Source organism: Tenrec ecaudatus, chromosome 2 (assembly GCF_050624435.1).
Source record: "Tenrec ecaudatus isolate mTenEca1 chromosome 2, mTenEca1.hap1, whole genome shotgun sequence".
Taxonomy (NCBI): domain Eukaryota; kingdom Metazoa; phylum Chordata; class Mammalia; order Afrosoricida; family Tenrecidae; genus Tenrec; species Tenrec ecaudatus.
The window spans coordinates 276,527,297-276,548,664 of record NC_134531.1 but is presented as its reverse complement, the minus strand read 5'-3'; the positions used below and the strand labels follow the sequence as shown (position 1 = coordinate 276,548,664).

The 21,368-nt window shown below is 39.2% G+C and overlaps 1 protein-coding gene across 2 annotated transcripts in view; it reads left to right on the top strand.

Annotated features, from left to right (window-relative positions):
• SAMSN1 (SAM domain, SH3 domain and nuclear localization signals 1) overlaps positions 1-21,368 on the top strand; it is a 98,273-nt gene that overhangs the window by 62,396 nt on the left and 14,509 nt on the right. For both annotated transcript variants that reach the window (XM_075543451.1, XM_075543452.1), the window contains exons 2-6: positions 5,871-5,942; positions 12,091-12,240; positions 14,400-14,529; positions 16,727-16,878; positions 20,304-20,510. In XM_075543451.1, the coding sequence (XP_075399566.1) occupies positions 5,871-5,942; positions 12,091-12,240; positions 14,400-14,529; positions 16,727-16,878; positions 20,304-20,510 (711 nt within the window). The remainder of the gene's footprint in view (positions 1-5,870; positions 5,943-12,090; positions 12,241-14,399; positions 14,530-16,726; positions 16,879-20,303; positions 20,511-21,368) is intronic.

Genomic DNA, 21,368 nt, shown 5'->3' with positions numbered 1-21,368 from the left:
CTGTGAACCTTTTCCCCGAGTGGCTTACCTAGATATTAAGGCTTGCTGAATATGAGGTTTTCTTTCAGGACCCCAAGACTGAAGGTGACGTAAGAAAGTAAAGGTCACATCAGTCTCTTTTTGTGTAGCTTTCCTGTCAAAAGGTTGACCTCTTAACTCTTCTCCATGTTGGTTAAAGTCCTGGAAGCCATTCTTTCTACCAAGTTTAACTTAGCCACATCTTTTCTGCCTGTTTCTTTGAGGAAACCAGATCAAAACTCCTTAATTGACTCTTACAGTGGAGGGAGCATATCAGGCTGAGGATTGAAAACAGAAACTGTGTTTCTAAGTTCTGGCTCCTACAAGAGCTTCCAAATCGAGGAGGACTAGGTGGTTACTAAGAACCACAGCAATTGATATTATAAGATAATATTCTGTAATAATTAGAACTATTATTCTGTAATAGAATTACTAGAAGAGATGTGACTAATAAATGAAAAATGGACCCTCTCAAACGGTGTTTCATCATTCCTTGGATTATGTAGGGACACATGTACATATATATTCAGATATCACGAATGGTACGTGCTCAGGCTTATCTTTTGCGTAATTCGCACCATGCATTGCAGACACTCCTGAGAAAGAAATATATATTTATGCTAGTAAGCTAGTTATACAGACATGAATTTATAAATAAAAACATGATTTACTCTTTAGATATGTCTTAATTACAAAGAACTATCACCTAAGCGATATTAATGAATTTTCACTAATTGAATTCTTATCAAAATCAAGAGAACAATTACACCTGTGTACGATTCCAGGCTAGTTTATAGGCACGTTTTTTTAATCCAACCGATTGTTATGGAAAGTTTCAAGTATATATAAAAATAGATATGGATAAAACCTCCCCCTCATAACCATCACCCCTCATGAAATAATAGTTCATGAAGTTTCACCTTAATGTGCAAACATGTGCTGTCTCTCAATTATTTTAAATTACATATAATGATAATTACTGAATATCAGCAAATTACCAGTCATTTTCCCAATGTTCTCAGTACTCTTCCCGGTGTTTTTGTCATAGTGGTTGATTTATCTCTCCGTAGACAAGGTCCATAGATAATATTTGGCTGCTAGGGCCCTTAAAGACTTCTCATCTGTAATGTCCCTTTCTATCGGTTGCTTGGAGAAATGAGAGTTATGCATTGCCTGGACTTCTGATTGATTGAATCCTCGGTGTCATTTAACTTGTTCCTCTGTCTCCATGTTTCTTGCATCCTGGTAATTAGAAACAAAGATTTGGTCTGTTGGCTTCATTTTTATTTTGAAAAATGTCATTGGTGGCTTTAGGGACTTTTAATCGGGAATATGGACCGCATATTCTAATATAATCTCTTGTTTTATTTTAGTAAGGAGCATTGTTTAGCTCTATTTCTGGTGGGTCTGAACCACTAACTCTCAGTTAGAAGCCACATAATTTAACGACCTCACCACAAGGGTCCCTATGTATAATCCGTCCAATCCGGAACAGAGTTCATTTCCTTCATTTTGCTTATGAATTTCCAGTGCTGATTCTTTAAAGGTTGACTTTATTTTGTTTAAAAAGTGAAACTTCTGCATAGTTCTAAAGTTAAACATCAAGACAGTCCATTTAGTGAAGATTATTATCTCTCCTGTCCCCTTTACTTTGTATCCTCCCACGCCGTTTCTCAAGAAGGAAGAAAGATACATGTGCTCAGCTACGTGAGGGGTCAGGGTGGGGATCCGCACAGTGCCCGCCCAAGACCAGCTGTGATTGCTGGTCCCTGCACTTCACGTGCACCCACCACTGGTAGACTCCATGTGGCCAAGATGGGGAAAATGCTTCAAGAGAGCTACCCTACTAAGACAGACTGCAAACAAAGGCATGGTGGACCGCTTCCAAAACTCAGCCAGCAAAAGCCTTGTAAATACCTGGTCCTATATGCTGACTCCATGTCAGTTAGCTATTAAACAGACATACACTCCCACACCTGTAGATAAATTGTAATACTAAGTATAATTTCTCCCTTTTTCCCCCATTTGCACTATATTCTGGGCAAATGCTAAAGGGTTCTATTGGCTTAGTTTTGGTAGCTTGTCAGGACTTTCCTGCTAGTCTGTCTTAGTCTGAAAGCTCCACCGAAACCTATTGGCCATGAGAAATTGCAGGTATTTGCACTAACAGTGGCATTTAGCAAAGAATATCATAAATTGACAGAGAATAAATCATTCTTAGAGAAATGAAAACTGAACACTCTTTTAAGCCAAGATGGTAAGACTTGGACTTTTTTATTCTGGAACATATGCTCAGCTGCCTCGTGTTTGTTCAAGGGCCCATGGAAATGACGTGAACCCTCAATGAGACTACTGCAGAAGAACAACCAAAGAGGACTCAAACATATCAACAATCACAAAGATGGCATAGGATGGGTCAACACTGTGATCTCTTATATGAGGTTGTCATGAGTCAGAGCCACCTACACAGCAAATCAAAACAAGAATCTGGGGATCACTCAACAGCACAATAAAGAGTTGTATTTCCACAGCTGCATACATTCCCACTGTCTGCATTGCCTTAGATTTTTTTCCCCATCAGATACCTTTTATTAAACATCAGAGTTGGCAGTTTGGGGGTAATCTAAAATTGCTAGAATGAATGTGTGTGGATAAATGATGTCATACTCCAGCATGTGTCTAATATACTCAAAACACCAAACTCACTGCCGTTGAGATTCCAACTCATAGCAAACCTATAGGAGAAAGCAGGTTTTCTCAGTGGGGTTTCCCCCTTTAAAGCTTCATGGAAAGAACTCATCTTTCTCCCTTGAAGAACCCGGTGGCTTTGAACTGCTGGCCTTGTGGTTAGAAGCACAAAGAATAACACACCACACCACCAGCACCACCTGGAAATGGAATGTCTGGGCCAGAGTACATGCACATGTGTAATTTTTCTAGATATTGTCAAATTTCCCTCTGTAAGTACTGTACCATCTTACAAACATATCTCAAATTACAGTAGGATAAGCTATATAGATTTAATTAATAATATAGCTAAATAAGATAACATATGACCTAAAGTCAGCATAAACATTGTTTTCTTAGAAATAAATTGCATTTTAAGCTATTCTTCGCATTGATAATAATTCATGTACACAATAGCTTTATCCTGACGAGAACTCTGTCACAAAAGAGTATTTGTTAAATCTAGTCTATTAGTTATGCAATGGCATATTATTGATATTCAGACACAATCTTATTTATTAAGAATGACCACCTAGAAAGGCACTCCTGGTGACTCAGTGGGCTGTGTTAGACTGCTAACCAAAAGTCGCAGTTCAAACCCGCCATCGCCCAGTGGGAGAGATGTGACAATCTGCGTCCATAAAGATGGCAATGCAGAAAGCCCGTGGAGCAGTCCTAATAAACTCTAGAGGGCTGCTGTGAGTGGAGTTGACTTGATAGCAGTGGGTTTCATGTGTGGATTTTGTTATCTAGTAAGTATTCTTCACTTTACATCCACAAGATCCATTTTTTTTCTTTAGAAAGCTTAGCCAATCAAGAACCCACCGCTACAGTTGGTTCCAACTCTAGTGACCCTATAGAATTCAGTGACCCTATAGACTACTCTGGTAGAAAGCTTAACCGGAGTGGAAATAATCAGTTTAATCTTTCATCATAAGCTATAATGTGTACATTATTAAACCATCTTAGAAAGTCACTAACTTTTCATCTAAAGGATAATGCAAAAAAAATTTTTTAAACTATCCTTTTAAGTAATTAGCTTTGTTCCTTAAGCATGTCTCAGCATGGAGTGCTATTATGCTTCTCTGACTTAAAGCTGTTGAGTGATTAGTAATAAGATGACTGACAAAATGTAAAGTAATAGTCCCGTGTGCTTCTAAAACCGCTGTCCCTAAATCTGCTTTGTGTTATTGATATAATAAGGGATGAATTAATTTTAAGAGGTGGTGACTATTGATTACTTAATGGAAGAAGATAGTGTAGAGAAATGCTGAAGTGAGCCTATTCCGTGCCCTTCTGGGCAACGTGGCCCATTATCCAGTGGTGGAAACTAGGCCTTAACCCTGATGAATATTTAATAAGCAGGTGGTAAGGTGGATGTAGAATAGAAAAATTGCCCAGACATAGACCATCAAAAGGGTTCAAGTGTATAAGGAATAACAGATTTTACCTTTGTTCAGATTGTTTGTACTCAGGACAATACACCCAATTCCCTTTGGCGAACTCTAAACCTGGTGGCCCGAAAATGCTTCCAAGGCAAATTGAAGTGATTGATGCTCTGGAAGCTCACTCTAGTTATGCAAGCCCTGCATAAGGAGACTACATTTTCCAGCGTGGTTCTGAATTTCTGCCCTTCTCTGCATCTCTCATGCAAACGGAAGGGCTTGTTCAGCAAGGGTGGCAAGCTAGCAAAAGGCGTTAATTGTGTCTAACACAGCCATCATCCCAGGGCGGTGTCCCACATCACACTGTCTATCAAGCTAACCCTGTCACACGTCAGGTTCTTTTTTGTGTCAGCTCATTTAAAATGGAAACAGGCATTTTAAAGATAGCGGGTGGGAAGCTATGAGTATGTGAGTGCTTGTAAGGACTTGGGAGCATTGAAACTGACTTAACCCCAAATCAGCTGTGATCTCCGAATGACAAATACAATGTTTTATAGATCACTGACTCCAATGATTAAATTTTCAAATAGCCAGATTATTTTTCAGTAGCATTCATTTATTTTATGTTATTTTAATGTGATAAGCTTGAGATGAAATTTATTTCTTAAGCTAGAGCAGATCCTTGGGATTTGTGGGTACACAAGAACACAGCATCAGATAGCTACCATCCTACACAATGTATCAATAGAAATCAATACTGAGGAAACACCAATTTTTGATTCAGGGGTTCTAAAGATTTTTTTTCAACTGTTTTATGGAAATCATTTATTTTGTAGCGCATCAGGGCGTGTGTACAATTACCAAATGTGTTGAATAAGAATAACAATTCAGCTTTGTACATGAAAAGTATCCAAGGGAACTATCTTCTTTCAGCACATTAAGTTTTTTCTCAAATTCTGAGCATGATACTATGGTCCGGAAGACTCGCTGCAATTAGAAGTTAAATGCGGAGATTCCTTTTTACACCAAACCTCAGACCCTGCAGGCCTAAATGCTACTTTCCATTTTTTAGTAGCCCTACCCGCATGCCATCTTTTTTGGATTTCCAGCGGCATTTTGAATTATCAAGAGGAAGCAGTGGAACTCTACCATCTTCTTCCTCCCTTTGAAGTCTTCCTATCTTCTCTCCCATACGCAGGCTTTTTCCATGGAAGGCACTAAATAGACATATTTTACACACATGCTCATGCTTGTTTTCCAATAAACTTAGATTATGAGACATACTGGTAAAATGACTCACATGCTTGGTTTTGTTTATTGTGTTGTTATTGGTTTGCTGGTAAATCGATTAGTTGGTTAATAGTACCAACCTTTCTCTCGTGGAAGTGTAAGTTAGTGGTCAAGTCATTCCTAGAAGGCTCAGTTGAGAATCTCTAGTTTTTTTCTGTTCCTATTTCCACAATATGCAACATGGCGAATGAAGAAATAATTTAACAGGTATTTTCCAAGGTGCTTTCACATTAGACATGAAGACATTTTCTGGGCTGAAGATATCAAATGTTAATATGTATTGCATTTTAAATACATCTCGATGCCCCAGAGAGAAACGTATTTTTGAGGTCATGGGAGTGTTTGAGGGAAACTGGTGCTTCTTAATCATATCAATTACATTATTAGTTTTAACTATGAGAGCATACATAAACTCTAAGTTTACTTTTCTTTATGATTCCTTTTTTATAGCGCAGCAGCAGCTTTGGGAATTTTGATCGTTTTCGGAATAATTTCACATCAAAACCAGATGACTCAACTGAGGTTAGTGTTTGATTGTATTTTCATACATGTTCGTCGACTACGCTATGCAAACATATGAAGGCAAAGTCCCTAGGAAAGCTCTGAGCATGAGTCAAGACGGGACGGTGTTTTGTTCTCCTGTGCGCCGGGTCGCTATGGGCTGGAACCAACTCCATGACACCTATCAAAAACAGCAACACCAGTGTCACTTTTGCCAGCATCAGTAAGAATAATCCATGGCTATTCCAATAATGGGTTTTGCATATATGTTTGTGACACATGACTAATTGTTTAGAAGTGCCACACTGAACAAGGAGCCCTAGTGGTGTATTGGTTCACTTGCCTGACCGTTGTCATGGCGGTGCTTCATATTCACCCTGCAGCTATGTGGGTGAAAGACCTGGTGCAGCCAAGAAACAACTAGGGGCTAGTTCTGCTTTATCAGCACGCATTACTATGAGTCAAAGTCAGTTGGAGACACCTAGCCAGGATGATATGCTGGGAGTATGGAATCAAAAGTTAGTTAAAAGAAACGAAGATACCTGGGAAGGGACAACATGAAATTCGAGACATTTGAAGTAACACAGACAATCCCAACTTTTCTAACTATTTCCACTAGAAACCAAAAAGCTGGACAAATCCTCTGAAAGTTATAATCATTTTAAATTAGGACATGATTATGTGGCTTAATGTAAACTTACTGAGGAGAACATATGATCTCTTAATTACTTCCTTAAGTGCGGACTGAAATGTCTCACTGGTGATTATTATATACGTATGTGCAAATCATAAATACCTTAAATGTAGCTTTAAAAAATCTCCCCATGTAATATTTATATAATAATAATGATAATAATTCTAATAATATTTATGTTTTATCGACCAATTATAATAAAGCAGGCACATTACTAAACATTTTAGCTTACTATCATATTTCTATTTTAAAATTGAAGGAATGCATTCCATTCAGTAAAATCACTCTTAAATTACAGCTAAATTATGACAAAGCAGGATTAAATCTTTCCCTTCATTCTGTAGTCTACCATTTTATTCTACTACTTTATAACTGGGGCCACATGTAATCAGTAATAAGTTAAAGGAATAACAAAGGGGAAGGGTGTTCAGAAACTTAAACATATATACTTATCATTGAACCTGATTAAGGAACTCCACTTACATTCATGTTAAACCCCCAAAACCCACCATCCTAAGTTGACCCCGACTCATCATCACCCTCAGGGTTTCTGAGACTGTGAGTCCTTACCGGAGCAGAAAGCCTCCTCTGTTTCATTGCTGAATACCTGATGGTGGTGAGACCTTGACCTTGGGGTGAGCAGACCAAGGCCTAATACACAGCACACTGGTGCTCCTGACATTCATTTTATTTGATACTTTCAAGTTTACACATTTATTTATTACACATGTCAGTTACTATAATAGCATTGTTATAAGGTGTTTTTTTTCCTTTTGTTAATCTAGTTTCCCAAGTAACTGGGGGAATTTTACATGTCTACTAATAATTGGTATGTGTAGCCCAGTACTAGATAATCTTGACAAAGAAATGGGGACAAAGGAATCTGAGATTACTTCATAAATGTCAACTTTGATATAAATCTATGTGTGCATGTATCCCTTTATCCATCTATATGTTTTTCTACTGCCCTCCCCCTGCCTTAATAAAACCAAACAAGTGCATGTGCTTTGAGTCAATTTTGACGCTTAGCCCCACTAGAGGATGAAGGGGAATTTCCCAGGGGAGACCCAAGGAAGGAGCCTGGAGGCAGAGTGGGTTCAAGTCGGGCTGCTAACCAAAAGGGATTCTGCTCTTGTTTCTAAAATGAGCAGTCTTAGAAGCCCTAAGGACTCATTCTACGCTGTCCTGTAAGGTTACTATGAGTTAGAATCGACTCCATCTCAGAGGATTTGGTTTGGAGCCTAATCATCATGGAAGCCGATGGACGCATTGATCTCTGAGTGGTCGGTGGATTCAAACCACCTGGAGAAGCCACTGATCCACCAAGGTTCCGACTTGTTTATAGACACGCACTTATTTTAAAATGTTTGTAGACCTATATAGTAAATATATATCAATATTTATATCATTTATAATGTCGATATTATGACATGTGATACACACATATAATAAAAGGCACATAGAATCCTACTTTCAGTTTCAATCCTATAACATGCCCTCTGCTGTGGAATCAAATTCCAGGTCTTAGCAATCCTATAGGACAGCATAGACATGGCCTATAGGGTTTCCAAATCTGTATACCTTTATGTATATTTATAGATGGTCACATTTTCCCCCATTAAGTAATTGGTGCTTTTGAAACAGTAAACTTCAGTTGACAGTTGACTGCTTACCACTATCCCTCCAAGGGTTCCTTTATGATATAGATAAGCCACAAATTCGCCATAACCATACAGACACAGAGTCCACTATTTTTTACTTGATAACTATAAAATAGCCCACAAAGTAGCCCAAGATTTTTGAGGACCATCAATTAATATCAGTGTCCTAGTGATTTCAGAATAAATTGGTAACCATGAAAGAGTGGTTTGCACATTTTCCAGCAATTTAGAATTTGTATGTTCACCACATATCTATTTACAGCCTATTCTGTGAGAGCATCTCTACTAAGTCCTCTGGAAGTACTGTCGGATGACAAACAGACCCTGGTGAAGGCTGGAATCTAGAGAGAGAAATGTTAACAAAAACAAACACCCAGACAACAGTGTGATTTGGGCTATGACATAGGATGTCATTAGGTGGCAATGTAGAAAACTGTTATAATTTAAAACATTTTGGCATACTCTCTTGGCAGTTTCTGCAAATAAAATAGAATGCCAAGATTAAAACTATGTCCTCTACACATTTTTTTAAATTTAGGCAATATAGTGAGTTAGTGTAATGCTAAAATAATATACTCTCTTATTTATTTTAGTTGGTAAAATACTGTTACAATGAAATTGGAAGAAGTTTATGTTGAAAGAAAATAGAAGAAAAAGTTTAACTCAAAAATTTCAAAATGCTTCCATGTTAATTTTTTATTCAAGGATTTTGATTTAAACAAAGAATCTTTGCCTTTATAGCCTTGGATATAGAAATTAATAAAGTGTAATGAGGGCTTAAATTGGCTGTCCATTCCTATTTATCAGAGGCAATTTGGGGTAAGGTATGCAGTAAAGCATAATATTGATTAATAATGATGTTAATTATGTATTTAAGCCTCCCTATGAAAATACTCTGTTTCACTAAAGAAAGTTTCCCATCATTTTTTTTTATATTCTGAGAACAACAACAACAAAATGACTTGCCTCACTGTGAGAAATGCTGGGTGGTGCTAGACTTGATATTTTCTTCCCTTGAGAATCATAGAGTAAGGTTGTACAATCCCAAATGTCCACAGTAGGTAATCACTGCAAAAATCCACATGAGATATTTGAATCATTCAAAAAATATAGACAGCCAGTTGTGTGTTTGAACGTATTGTTTTATCGCCATTCAGTCTCTTCTGAGCTCGGAGAGACCACGTGCATAGATGAGAACTACTCCAAAGGGTTTCCACGCTAGGATTGTTAGCCTGTCTTCCAAAGTATCCTGTGTGGGTTTGAACCACCAACCTTTTGACTAGTCATTCTACACTTACCTTTATGCCATCCAGCGACTCCAGAAGCATCGAGAAGATCTGCATAAATAGAACCCCTGCTAGCTTGGGACATGCATTATAGTGGAAGACACAGACAATATTCAATTTAAAAAATCAAACAAAATTATCACTGAGTAATGTTAAGGGGCTAGCGGAATAATAAATCAGGATAAACTTACAGTGTGTATTGGCAACTATAGGGTATTTTAAACTACCTACTTTATCAAAAATTGTCTCCCCTACTTCATGCCTGTAAATGGAGACGAAGATAAATAAAGGAAGATATTTACATATATCTAGGGGAAACCAGTCCTGGTGGTACCATGGATTCATTTCTTTGCTGCTAACCAAAAGTTTGGTGGTTTAAAGCAATCCAGTGGCTTGTCAGGGGAAAGACATGGGAACTAACTGCTTTGTAAATATTATAATCAAGGAGACTTCATGGAGGCAACTTCATGGAGGCAAACCACACCTATGGTTTCTGGGACTGGACATTGATTTGATGACACCTATATCAGTATCAAGTACAAATGGTAGGAAGGAGATTTAGAAACAGCAAAGGTACAAATATGGCAAGAAGATAGTGTAATGCATTTTTAAACTTTAGGGGACTACTGGATCACTTGGAGGTTCTCTTAAAACCAAACAATCCCCAGGAGGAAGTAGTCCTGCTAGTCCAGTAGTTAAGCCCTTGGCTGTTAATGGAAGGGTTAGCAGTTGGAACCCTGCAGGCACCCTGCGGAGAATGAAGTGACTGCCTGGTTCGGTCAAGATTCCAGCCTCGGGACCCTCCCAGGAGGCTTCTTCTCTGTCCAACGGGGTCTCGATAACTCAGACGTCACTGACGGTAACAGGGTTGGTTTATAGTGTTTTCATCTCCAGGTTTGGGGACCACGTTTTGAAACCATTGCAATGGTGAGTAACAGAGGCCTGAAAGTAGCTGGGGGTGACACGGAGAGAGTATAGTAGGTCAGATGCAATAGACTTTAAATAATATATGCATGCTGCATTGGAATAACACTAAATTAATTACATTGAGTCATATCATGTATATCAAAGGGAGTTATGGGCTACAAACACCGTGCTTTAAGTTAGATGAGGAGTCATTAGATAAATCAAACAGATGTAGCTAAATGAAATGTAAAAGAAAAAAAGAAAATAAAGCATTCTCTGAGTACACTGTGAATTACATGAAAAATGTTAATGTCTGAAACAAGTATATATTTACAGTTACATAAAAATGTGGACATTTGTTTGTACACGGAAACCAATGAAAACAAACCCACTGGTACCTAGCCAATTCCAATTCCTGGTCTCCCTTCATGGGGTGGTCTCCCTTCATGGGGTTTCCATAATTTTTTTAATGAGGGCATATTGCCTTATGTTTCTCCCACAGAGAGTGGCTCGTGGGTTTGAACCCCCTTCACTGAGCAGCTAAACGCTTATCTGACTCTGCTATCAGGGCTCTTTAGTTACTACCTCTTAGGAGGAAGGAGAGAGAGAGAGAGAGAGAGAGAGAGAGAGAGAGAGAGAGAGAGAGAGAGAGAGAGAGAGAGAGAGAGAGAGAGAGAGAGAAACCTGGAGCTTCTCCATGCTTTGATTAACTTTAAATATGACCATGTCCACTTCTATAAGAAGTAAATGAAAGTTTTAATGTTCATCTGGCACCAATTGATGCTATGACCATCTCTAAAGCATCCAGTAAAATAAGTCTTAATGTTATGGACTTAAATAAATACACATTAGCCTCCTTGGTATTTAATTTTTAATTTGGCCAACTGAAAACCAACAAAAATATGCTGGGCAAGACCTGTCTAAAGTGCTGAAAAGCACGGATGTTACTTTGAGGACGAAGGTTTGCCCGATCCAAGCCAGGATCTCTTCAATGGCTTCACATGCATGTGAAAATTGGACATTGACTAAGGAAGACCAAAGAAAGATTTATACATTTGAACTACTGTGCTGGTGAAGAATACTGAGAGTACCATGGACTTCCAGAAGATCCATCAGCTCTGTCTTGGAAGAAGTACAGCCAGTTCTGCTTCTTAGAGGCCAGAGCGCATCTCACACACCTTGGACGTGCTGTCAGGAGAGCTGAGTCCCTGGAGAAGGACATCATGCTTGTGACAGTGGAGGCACATTGAAAAAGAGGCAGGTCCTGGGACAAAGTAGACTGACACAGTAGCTCACACCTAGGCGCCTTGTGAAGAGGGCGCAGGACCGTGTTCAGGGGGTGACTGTGAGCTGGAGCAGCCTCAGTGGTCTATAGCAATAACACCAAAGCAAACAGAAAGATTGATTTCACATAACTGTAAAAACTGCCCACATGGCGAATGTGAAACTAAGGTTTGAGTTGGTAATATAAGTAACTAGACCTGGAACTTCAAAAATGGGTATGGTATCTGGATTGTGTGGCATAAAATATAGAAAACCCACAAATTCAGAATCTTTTCTTTAATCATTTCTGATCAAATTTTTTTTTTGCTATTTTCTCTTTTGTCAATAATTCTACCTAGGCATGTGAAGGTGAACCCATAAGTGAAAATGGAGAACAAAATAAAACATTAAATAATGAAGGAGGATTGGGTAAAAAAATGAGAGCAATTTCCTGGACCATGAGAAAAAAAATGGGTAAAAAATACATAAAAGCCCTTTCTGAGGACAAGGTAAGTGTGCTCTGTTAATCACTTACATTTTTTTTCTATTAGAAATTTCTTAAAATATTCAATAGGTTCTTCTTCCAGGCGTAGAAGCACTTAAAGTTTTATGAGGTACTTGGACATTTATTTTGTTCCTTAACTATTGTGCCAATAAGTTGTGTGGAAGAAAGTATTGTACCTTCCATTTGAACAGAAGACACTGAGACTTGGAATAATTACAAAGTGAGTGTGCAAAGAGCAACACGCCCTCCATGCTGTCCCATACCTAGCCAGCACTTCATTTCTTCTCTTTTTTCTGGTAAATACTGTCAGGTGTCACATTTTAGTCACCCATTCATCAGTTATGCACTTTTGTATCAGTAATAATATTGGCTATTCGAAATAATAATACTGCTTGTAAATACAAATTGTTGTGTGGATCTATTTTGTCTTCGGTATTATTTCTCTTAAGCACATACAGTCTATGTTTGACATCTTGAGACACTACCAGCATTTTTCTAAGAAGATGTTCATTTTCCATCCATAGCTGCAGTGGAGGAGGATGCCAAAGTTTCCATGAGTTTGTCAGCAGATTTGATTCTAGCCATTTCAGTGGGTTGGAAATGGAATTGCATTGTGGGTTTTTATTCACATTTTTTGATGATTAATGAAGTTGAGAACATTTTCATGTTCTCATCTGGGGCTCTTGTTGCTAAAGCATTTGGAGTCCTTTCTAAGGAGCCAATGCTTAGCCTAAGGAAAAAACAATTTACTTATATGTTTTCTTCAAGGAATTTTATCAATTTAGCGCTTACGTTTTGGTTTGTGATCCATTTAAGTTAATTTCTCCATGGTGTGTGCTATGAGTCCAACATCATTCTGTGGTCTGTAAAAATGAAATTGTTCCAAGATACTTTGCTTAAAAGAGGATTCTTTCATATTACTGCCATGGACCACTTGCATTCCGTTGGTCTGTATGTCTTACACCCATTGTGTTCTCAGACATCTTCAAAAGCACCTCCATTCACAACTCCTCCTTTTTAAACTATTGTTGAGATCACTGGTGACCAAAGGTTGTCAAATACAATGATTCTTTCAGTGCACATCTGTGAAAAAAAAAAAAAAAAAGATGGGGAAGCAAAGAAGCTTGGGAAACCAGGGTCTCAGATTTTAACTTTCTGAGAAAGTTTTTGGACCGATTGATGGGAAGTTCTTGAGCCAGCATTTTATTTACAGGAGTCCCACAGTCTCCCAAAATGGCTTTGATAGCGTCCCAGCTCTGGCAGCTTCAGCTTGAGAGTGTGGCCTCGGGGCAAACATGCTGAATCTAGAGGAGCTGTCGCTGGACTGTCAGTCTCTGCATCAAATTAGGTCTTTGTGGTACATGACTATGGCCACCACATGTGGTCTAGAACACTCCCCAGGAGCTGGCTCCAGTCTACATTTCTAGACTCAGATCCGAACACTCTTCCTCCCCCCTCAGAGAGCCAGCCACACGGTATTTGTGGTTGTCTCCTGCACAACCCAAGCGCATTCTACGTTTATATCCTTGTCATTTGCTCTTCCTTTCACTCCGAAAACTGTCACCAAATCTTTCCATATGACTTCTTTTCATTGTTCAAATCAAGAAGTTGCAACCTGTAGGACCTGACTTAGAGATCTTTGCAGGCTACCTATCTAAACCAGTCATCCTCACCAACCAATCCCTAGTAGCCAATTTGCCTCCCATCATGGAATTTTCTCTCTTTCATTCGACATATATAAAGCTATGAGAACATAGACGCACATATTTAGTCTAACTTCGTGCTGTTTGCTGAAATGTCTTTTTTTGACAAAACAGTAGCTAGTACTTGGAAAGGATCTTACAAATTGGTGCTGAATAATAGATCATGAACAAATGTCTGGTCAAATAATATTGATAAGTGATTCATCCTAATTTACAATATTGAACTATTAAAATTTCAGTTGAATTCCACATTGGTTTTATCTAAAGAATTTCCTTAAGTGTAATGGAAAATGTTTTGATAGGAATGGAACTAAAAGAATGATGAAGCTCATATTTTATTCTGTTACACTCCAAATATTGTATAGATAAAATATGTCTTGTTTATTAAATTAATGCACATGGTAAACATCTCCGTGGAAATCTATTCTGCACACTAAACCTCTGGTATGCTTTACGGAAGGATGAGGAAGATGGAGCTGATGTTCCCCATTATCGAAACAGTGACCCCATGATTGGGACCCACACTGAGAAGGTCTCCCTGAAAGCCAGTGACTCCATGGATAGTCTCTACAGCGGACAGAGCTCATCAAGTAAGACTTGTCAATAAGTGACCAGATCCAAGATGTGAAGCCCACTTTAGTAAATTACAAACAACTGATTTGCTCCCTTAGGGCTTGCTTATCCAATTAACAAGGTTCCAGTTGCTTGATAAGAGAAATAATAGAAATGTAGGATGTAAGACAAGTAGTATCTATATAGAATTACTATTGTTCAGAATGATGTTTCACACAGTGTGCTATTTTAAACCTTTTAACCCTATCGTCAACAGGAAACATGCCTCAAAAAAAAGTTGTGCAGGGTAATTAGATCCGCAACCCCTAAAGGAAAGTGCATGCTGGGAAAACAAAAGCATTATGTTGTGCCAAAGTTTTTAAAGTTGTCTTAATTCAGATCAATGGAACCCTGCTTTGTTTCTTTGCTTGTTTGTTCCTTTTTTTTTTTTTTTTTAAATCTTGGTTCCCCTTTCTTCTCTCTCCTGGAGCTCATCCATCCTTTCTCTTCCCTCCCTCTGATTTCTCCTTCTCGCCCTCCTTGTAGACATTCCTTCCTCCTCTCGCCCTCTCCCTCCTTCCCCATCCAGCTCTCATTTGCCCTTCCTTTCCCTTCTTTTCGCCTCTCTCCGCCCCACCAAAGTAGTCTGAAAGGTGCAGGGCACTCGCATTAATCCCAACATTTATTTTTAGGTCTTGATCTAACATTAGTGAGTACACAGTAAAACAATACATAAACAACAAATGAATGAAGGAATGTAACCAATTAAGGGGAAATTAATTAGAAAATATTTAAAATGGATTTTAAAATCAACATTGATAGATTTCTAATAAGGAAAAACAGTTAGGGTTTAGTTATATATTCAGCTAAAATTTGGGGATAAAACTGGTCTGTCAGAATGCCCCAGGACTGTAGATATATAAACTGTTATGTGACCCTCTAACCTTCTCAGAACTTTTAAATATTTTTGTAAAGTTTATTCTCCATTTCTGATGGAAACAAATGTTTCCCTTGTTTGAAAATGCCTCAGACCAGCTGTTTCAAAGATCCTGAATTCCATTTCCATTCTCTCATTGATTATACGATAGTTATTTTGTGAAAAGAGCTAGCGCAGAAATACTTGAAGGATACATTTTGTGTGTTAAATTCAGATTTTACTAATATTCCTTCCTGCTGAAAGTTTTAGTTGGCGATTGTGGTCTGAAATGTGGAGAAAATGTAATTGACTAGAATGCTAGAATGTACCAATAAGAGCCATGATCTGGGACCGTCACGCAAATGAGGGGACACAAGCATCTTTAGCTGTTGGTCATAGATGGCACAACTGCTGTCATTAGACACGGTACATTGCTCTGACACTACTTCATATGCAGTGTGGATTATCTCAGAAAAACCTTTATTTACATCATGGGGGGTAGCAGATTCTAGGCCATTCTCCCAAAGAACAGAGCGTCAAAGGGCCCCACGGAAGGAGGAAGTGGTGGCCAAGGCTGATGGAGAAACTGAAGGTTAATTTCACTGAGAATCTCTCCTTTTCTCAGACTGGCGGCAAAAATGGAAAGTTCTTGCCCCCTTTCTTTGAGGTTCAGGTTCAGAAAGGAAGGGAACCAACAGACAGGGATTTGGAGCAGTTTTTAAAGCCCAGCTGAGAACCATTTGGAAACACGTTGTGTACCCAGACTTTCAGAAAGAACTTCCTCCTCTCGCCACACTGGCACAGGCAAAGCGTCACCCTTTGTGTGCAGAGACGTTGCCTCACAGTGGCCTTTGGTGCACAATGGGAACCTGGGAATGGCAATAGTGATACGTTGTGGTGAACCTGACAGTCTCATACCTTGACCACCCTTCCATCAATACCACATGAAGTTCGAAGTGATGCTCTCCCCTTCTGTCTTGGTTTACGGGTACAATAGTCACCGTCTGGTTTGTGCAGAGGTTAAGCCTGAACCATCTACCTGTGTATCACGCTGGCACTGTAGTACTGAATCACTTCATGGGGACCGAAGGGAGAGGGTGGTTAGGTTAATGACAGGAGCCAGACTGGCTGGAGAAAGGTCAGAGATAGCTCAGAAGACAGAGATCGCTCATGGAGAGGGACTAATCGGAAGCGGGCGACAGAAACCCTGCAGAAGGTTGACATCAAACGCATCGTATTTTCATCCTCTCTCGTGTCCACGTCCTGACTCAGAGCATCAGGAGCTCTCTGTAACAACTGTTAACCGCTGCTTTCGGCAGGTGGAATAACAAGCTGTTCTGATGGGAACAGTAACCGGGACAGCTTCCGGCTTGAGGATGAAGGTCCGTACACGGGACCATTCTGTGGTCGTGCCAGAGTACACACGGATTTCACACCAAGCCCTTATGACACAGACTCTCTCAAAATCAAGGTAAGACATCCTTATCTCTACTTTCTGGATGGGTTACAATATATTGGGTTGTGAGCTCTTTCTGGAACCACATTGGCACAGTAGTTATGAGTTGGATGGCTGCCTGCCAGGGCAGCAGTTTGAAACCACTGGCCACTGTGCAGGAGAAAGACAAAGCTTTCTACTCCTGTGAAGAGTTATAGTCTCAAAACCCACAGAGACAGTTCTATGCTGTCGTGTAGTATCACTCTGAGTCACAAGGGAACCAATGGCAGAGGGTTTGGTTTGGATGGTGATCTACTTTCATGAGTGGGGCAGGCAGTGGGACACACGTGGGTCTGTCCCAACAGTAGAACTCAGAACAGGCTCCTTGTGGAAAGTTTGAGTGAAACACGTAGGGCCTGAGTGAGGGTCATTCTTTTGGGGCTCTTATTGCTAGGTGTTGTTCTGCAGCTATGGAGATCCTTGTGCATGAAGTGCCTTAAGCCTTGGGCTATTAACTGAAAGATCAGCAACTTTGCCCCACCAGCAGCTCTGTTAGAGAAAGATTTGGCATCTGCTCCGGTATAGATTCCAGCACCAGGTCTGCACAAGCTTGTACAATTTCTACAAACTGGAATTTACTTCACGACTATAAGCCTCAGGTCATATAGATTCAGAGCCTAGCCTGGCATTTTCTGAGAACAAAAATCCACACAGATTGCCAGGAGTGCCCAATTTGGCTCATTCTTGCAGGAAGAAAGGCAAAGAAGCTAAGGAGAGGGAGAGAAGATGGAGACATCAGATGCAAATATGTCAGAGAAAAATCCTTGGAGAGCCATCTTGGCAGAGACCCTGCAGTACTTTTTAAGTTAGTTGCTGAAAGTAACTAGAGCTCATTCTCCCAAAGGCATCCCCTCTAGAATCCCCTCCTCTTTCTACTACTAACTCAGAGGCTTAATATTGCATACATTATTATTATTTTTCTCAGTTAAGTGCACCAGTAAACTGGGTTCTCTGTAAAAGGGTTAAAGTCAAAGTGACAGACACGACCACCCCCTCCCCAGGGCTGCAGCATCCTGTTCTCAGTTCACTGGCTGTTGAGAGAATTCCGCTTCTTGTGCTTGCTCAAGTGAGGTCCCGGCTCTGTTGCTGGAGATCATCCGGGGACCATGTTGTTATATGACCCTAGGCACAACATGGAAGTGAATGCTCTCGGACTTGCAGTACCCACAAAAATTATATATATATATATTTCCATTTTAGAGTTCCCACTAACAGAGTGAAATTCATCCAATGAACTCAAAAGCAATTAATTTTGGATATTCATCCATCTGAAAAGTCTCTTCTGTCTTTGTGTTAGTCGAGGAAGACTAGAGAAACAAACCCAGGGAGACGTATAAGTGTATAAGAGTTTTATTATATAAAGGGCAATTGTACATTAAGATAGCCTCCCAACCCAGTCCAGTCCATGCCCATAAGTTCTATATTAGCCCATATATCCAATACCAAGCTACAAAGCCGTCTTCAGACTCACAAAGCACATGCAATGACACTGAATGCAGGATGATCACAGGCCAGTGCGTAGAAAGTCTTTGGATCCAGTGGCAGTGTAAGCAGCTCAGCGCTGGCAGGGGTCTCTAACATAGATTCTTCAGTTCCCAGGGCATGGGGTCTATCAGCATAGTGCCAGGTGTCTTGTCAGTAGAGAGTCTCCAAGGGAGTGAGCTGAGAGAGAGAGAGTGTCTCTAACCTCTAAGGAGAAAATTACAGGAGTTCCCAGAATTCTCTGGAGAAGACCATGCCACCAAGAGGCCTTATTGGTTATATCTTGATTGACAGACTAGATGCCACCCATTCACTTGTAATCCTCTCACATTGACACCAGATTATGTAACTAACATAGTCATCTAATGTAATATAATCCTGAGTGTGATAACCATCATGTCCATAGTCACAACCACACTCAAAAGGAGGCCACAGCATTGAGTGTGTCCATCAGGTGCAAACAACTAGCTCTGTGGATGGAGTGAGGGCTGTCTTAGTGTTACGCTTATCACACCCACTCAGCTTACAAAGTTTTATGGCCTTATATTCAGATTCAATTCACACATTTTTATCAGGGCCTGATCCAAAATAAAATTGGGTCTTTGTGTGTTCTTGGTGAATTTGGGCCTTCCTAGATATGGTTCAGTAATTAGTTAATTAATTTTTGAATTAGCTTAAAGGGCAATAGGAAAAATGCAGCAAAGATAGGTCATGTCTAGAAACTGCTCTGAGAGCTTGGTGGGCATTTCGCCATTTGCTTAGCCAATACCATCTTCTCTAGCATTTGATTCCGTGTGTTCAAGGCAGGAAATCAGACAAACAGCTCACAGGATGAGAGGGACAGATGGTACAAATCAGAAGTCTAATAGCAGAAATACAGCTTTGATTTTATATTGAAGAGCACACATTCATGGAGCAGCAAGACCAAATATTATTTTCGTAGCAAATCCACTGCTTTGTTTGTTTGAGAGCAGTTCCTTAGCAGTGCCAAAAAGACAGCATTGCACAAGGCCATCCCTGGAGGCAGGAAGTTATAAGACACAAAGGAGTATGTCTATAGAAATCCATTTTATTTACTAAGAACTATGCCATGGGGAGTCTACTCTTGCCAACAGCTAGCAGTTATTAGCCAAGAAGAGTCCCTGCCATGAGCAATGTAAAAAGACCAATCTTGTTTGTTCATCAAAATGTGCTTTTTTTTTAATGCTTCCACTCAACTAGGATGCAAAACTCATCCTAAGTATTATCTCATCTAGAATAAGAAACAAATAGCATACTTGGTACACTTCACACCTATCTGGTGGGTTTTGAATAATTTTATTATTTTAGGGGAAGGAAATACTTGGGGTCTATGTACTTCTCACTGGAGATGAGTCTTTCAGATGAACCAGAATCACAGGCAGAGGAGTAGAACTCTTTTACTTCTCTTTGACCAACTGGGGACTCTTCAAAGAATGATGGTTGGGGCTTTGCTGTGTGTGCTGCTTGGAGAAAAGCATGCCATGTACATCCTTGGGAAGTCATGTAATATTCCTGCTTCATTTATTGTCATATTTTAAAGACCAAGATGATAACATATATCTATATCAGCAGTTTGCTGTAAGCGTAAAATGAACTAGTTTATGCAAAAGTACTTTGTAAATTATATTCTTTTCTACAGCTATAAACTGACATGATGACATTGACATCGATGTGTCATCACCCGTATTTAGGAGCTCTTCTTCAAGCTTGTTGAATTGTCTTCATATCACTAGCAAATTACTTTAATTTAAGGATATTTCATCTTACTTTTATTTTTTTAACCAAAGCTTCTTCAATAGTCCTCTCATTATTCTAATTTTCTATGTTTTCATTCTATTTAATAATTAACAAAGCACAGGGCTCTCTGAAATCTGACTCGGGTATTTCTTTGCCCTTAGAAAGGAGATATTATAGATATAATTTGTAAAACACCAATGGGAATGTGGAGTGGAATGTTAAACAACAAGGTGGGAAATTTCAAATTTATTTATGTGGATGTTATCTCAGAAGAGGAAATTGCCCCCAAGAAAATAAAGCCACACCGGGGGAGTAAGAGAGAAAAACCAAAGACCCTACAAGAGCTTTTAGAGAGACTTCACCTTCAGGTAAGCAAACCAAAGGTCTTTTCGGTTTGGGTTGCAGATAGATGGCCTAATCTGTGAATAATCTTACTGTGAGTGGCACACCCTACCACTAGTGTTTCTTTTATACCTATTTTTAAAATTCATAATTATCATGTGATTATGAACAGTAAATTACTTTTTAAAATATTTCTACAGATTGCTTCATTGAAATAATCTCAATTACAGTTTGTGCTTTATGCTTTAACTCAGTATTTTTTAGTGGTGTTAAAAAATAATAAAGAGTCATCCACACCCCCTAGCCAGTCCTGGGGCTTTGGGACTCGGCTCAAGGGGAGTCCCTCTGGGACATGGGGCTACAGTGAATGGTGTGACCCTTTGCTGGGCATGCCTACACAGCAGGGTATGCTGGGCCCTTCTAGGGTTTCCCATATGGGTTGCCATAGATTTCTTCCCTTTTGCTTAAAAAATAATGGTAAGAGTCATAGTAACAGAAAATGAGTTTTCCAAGACTATTTCTTATTTCTCCCTTATGACTTTATTATGTAAGGAAAGATCTTCATGTAGAATCCTTTGGACTAAACCGAATAGTTCTTAGCAGTGATAGTATGAATTAATGTTGAGAAAGTGCAATGAATAACAAAAATATGGAGGAGAATAAGAGGTCCAGAGAAAACATGTAAATGTGAATGATGAAAAGAGATTATGTCCAGTGAAGTGAAAAGAGGGGGAATAATAAGGGGAAAATTAATAATTTTATTTAAAGAAGAAATCAAAATGAAGTTGAGAGAAAATCACTTATTGGGAAAAACAGATCATAGGCTCAAAATTATTGTATTAAAAAGTTTGTTATTTATATGAAGGGACATCAGAAAATATATT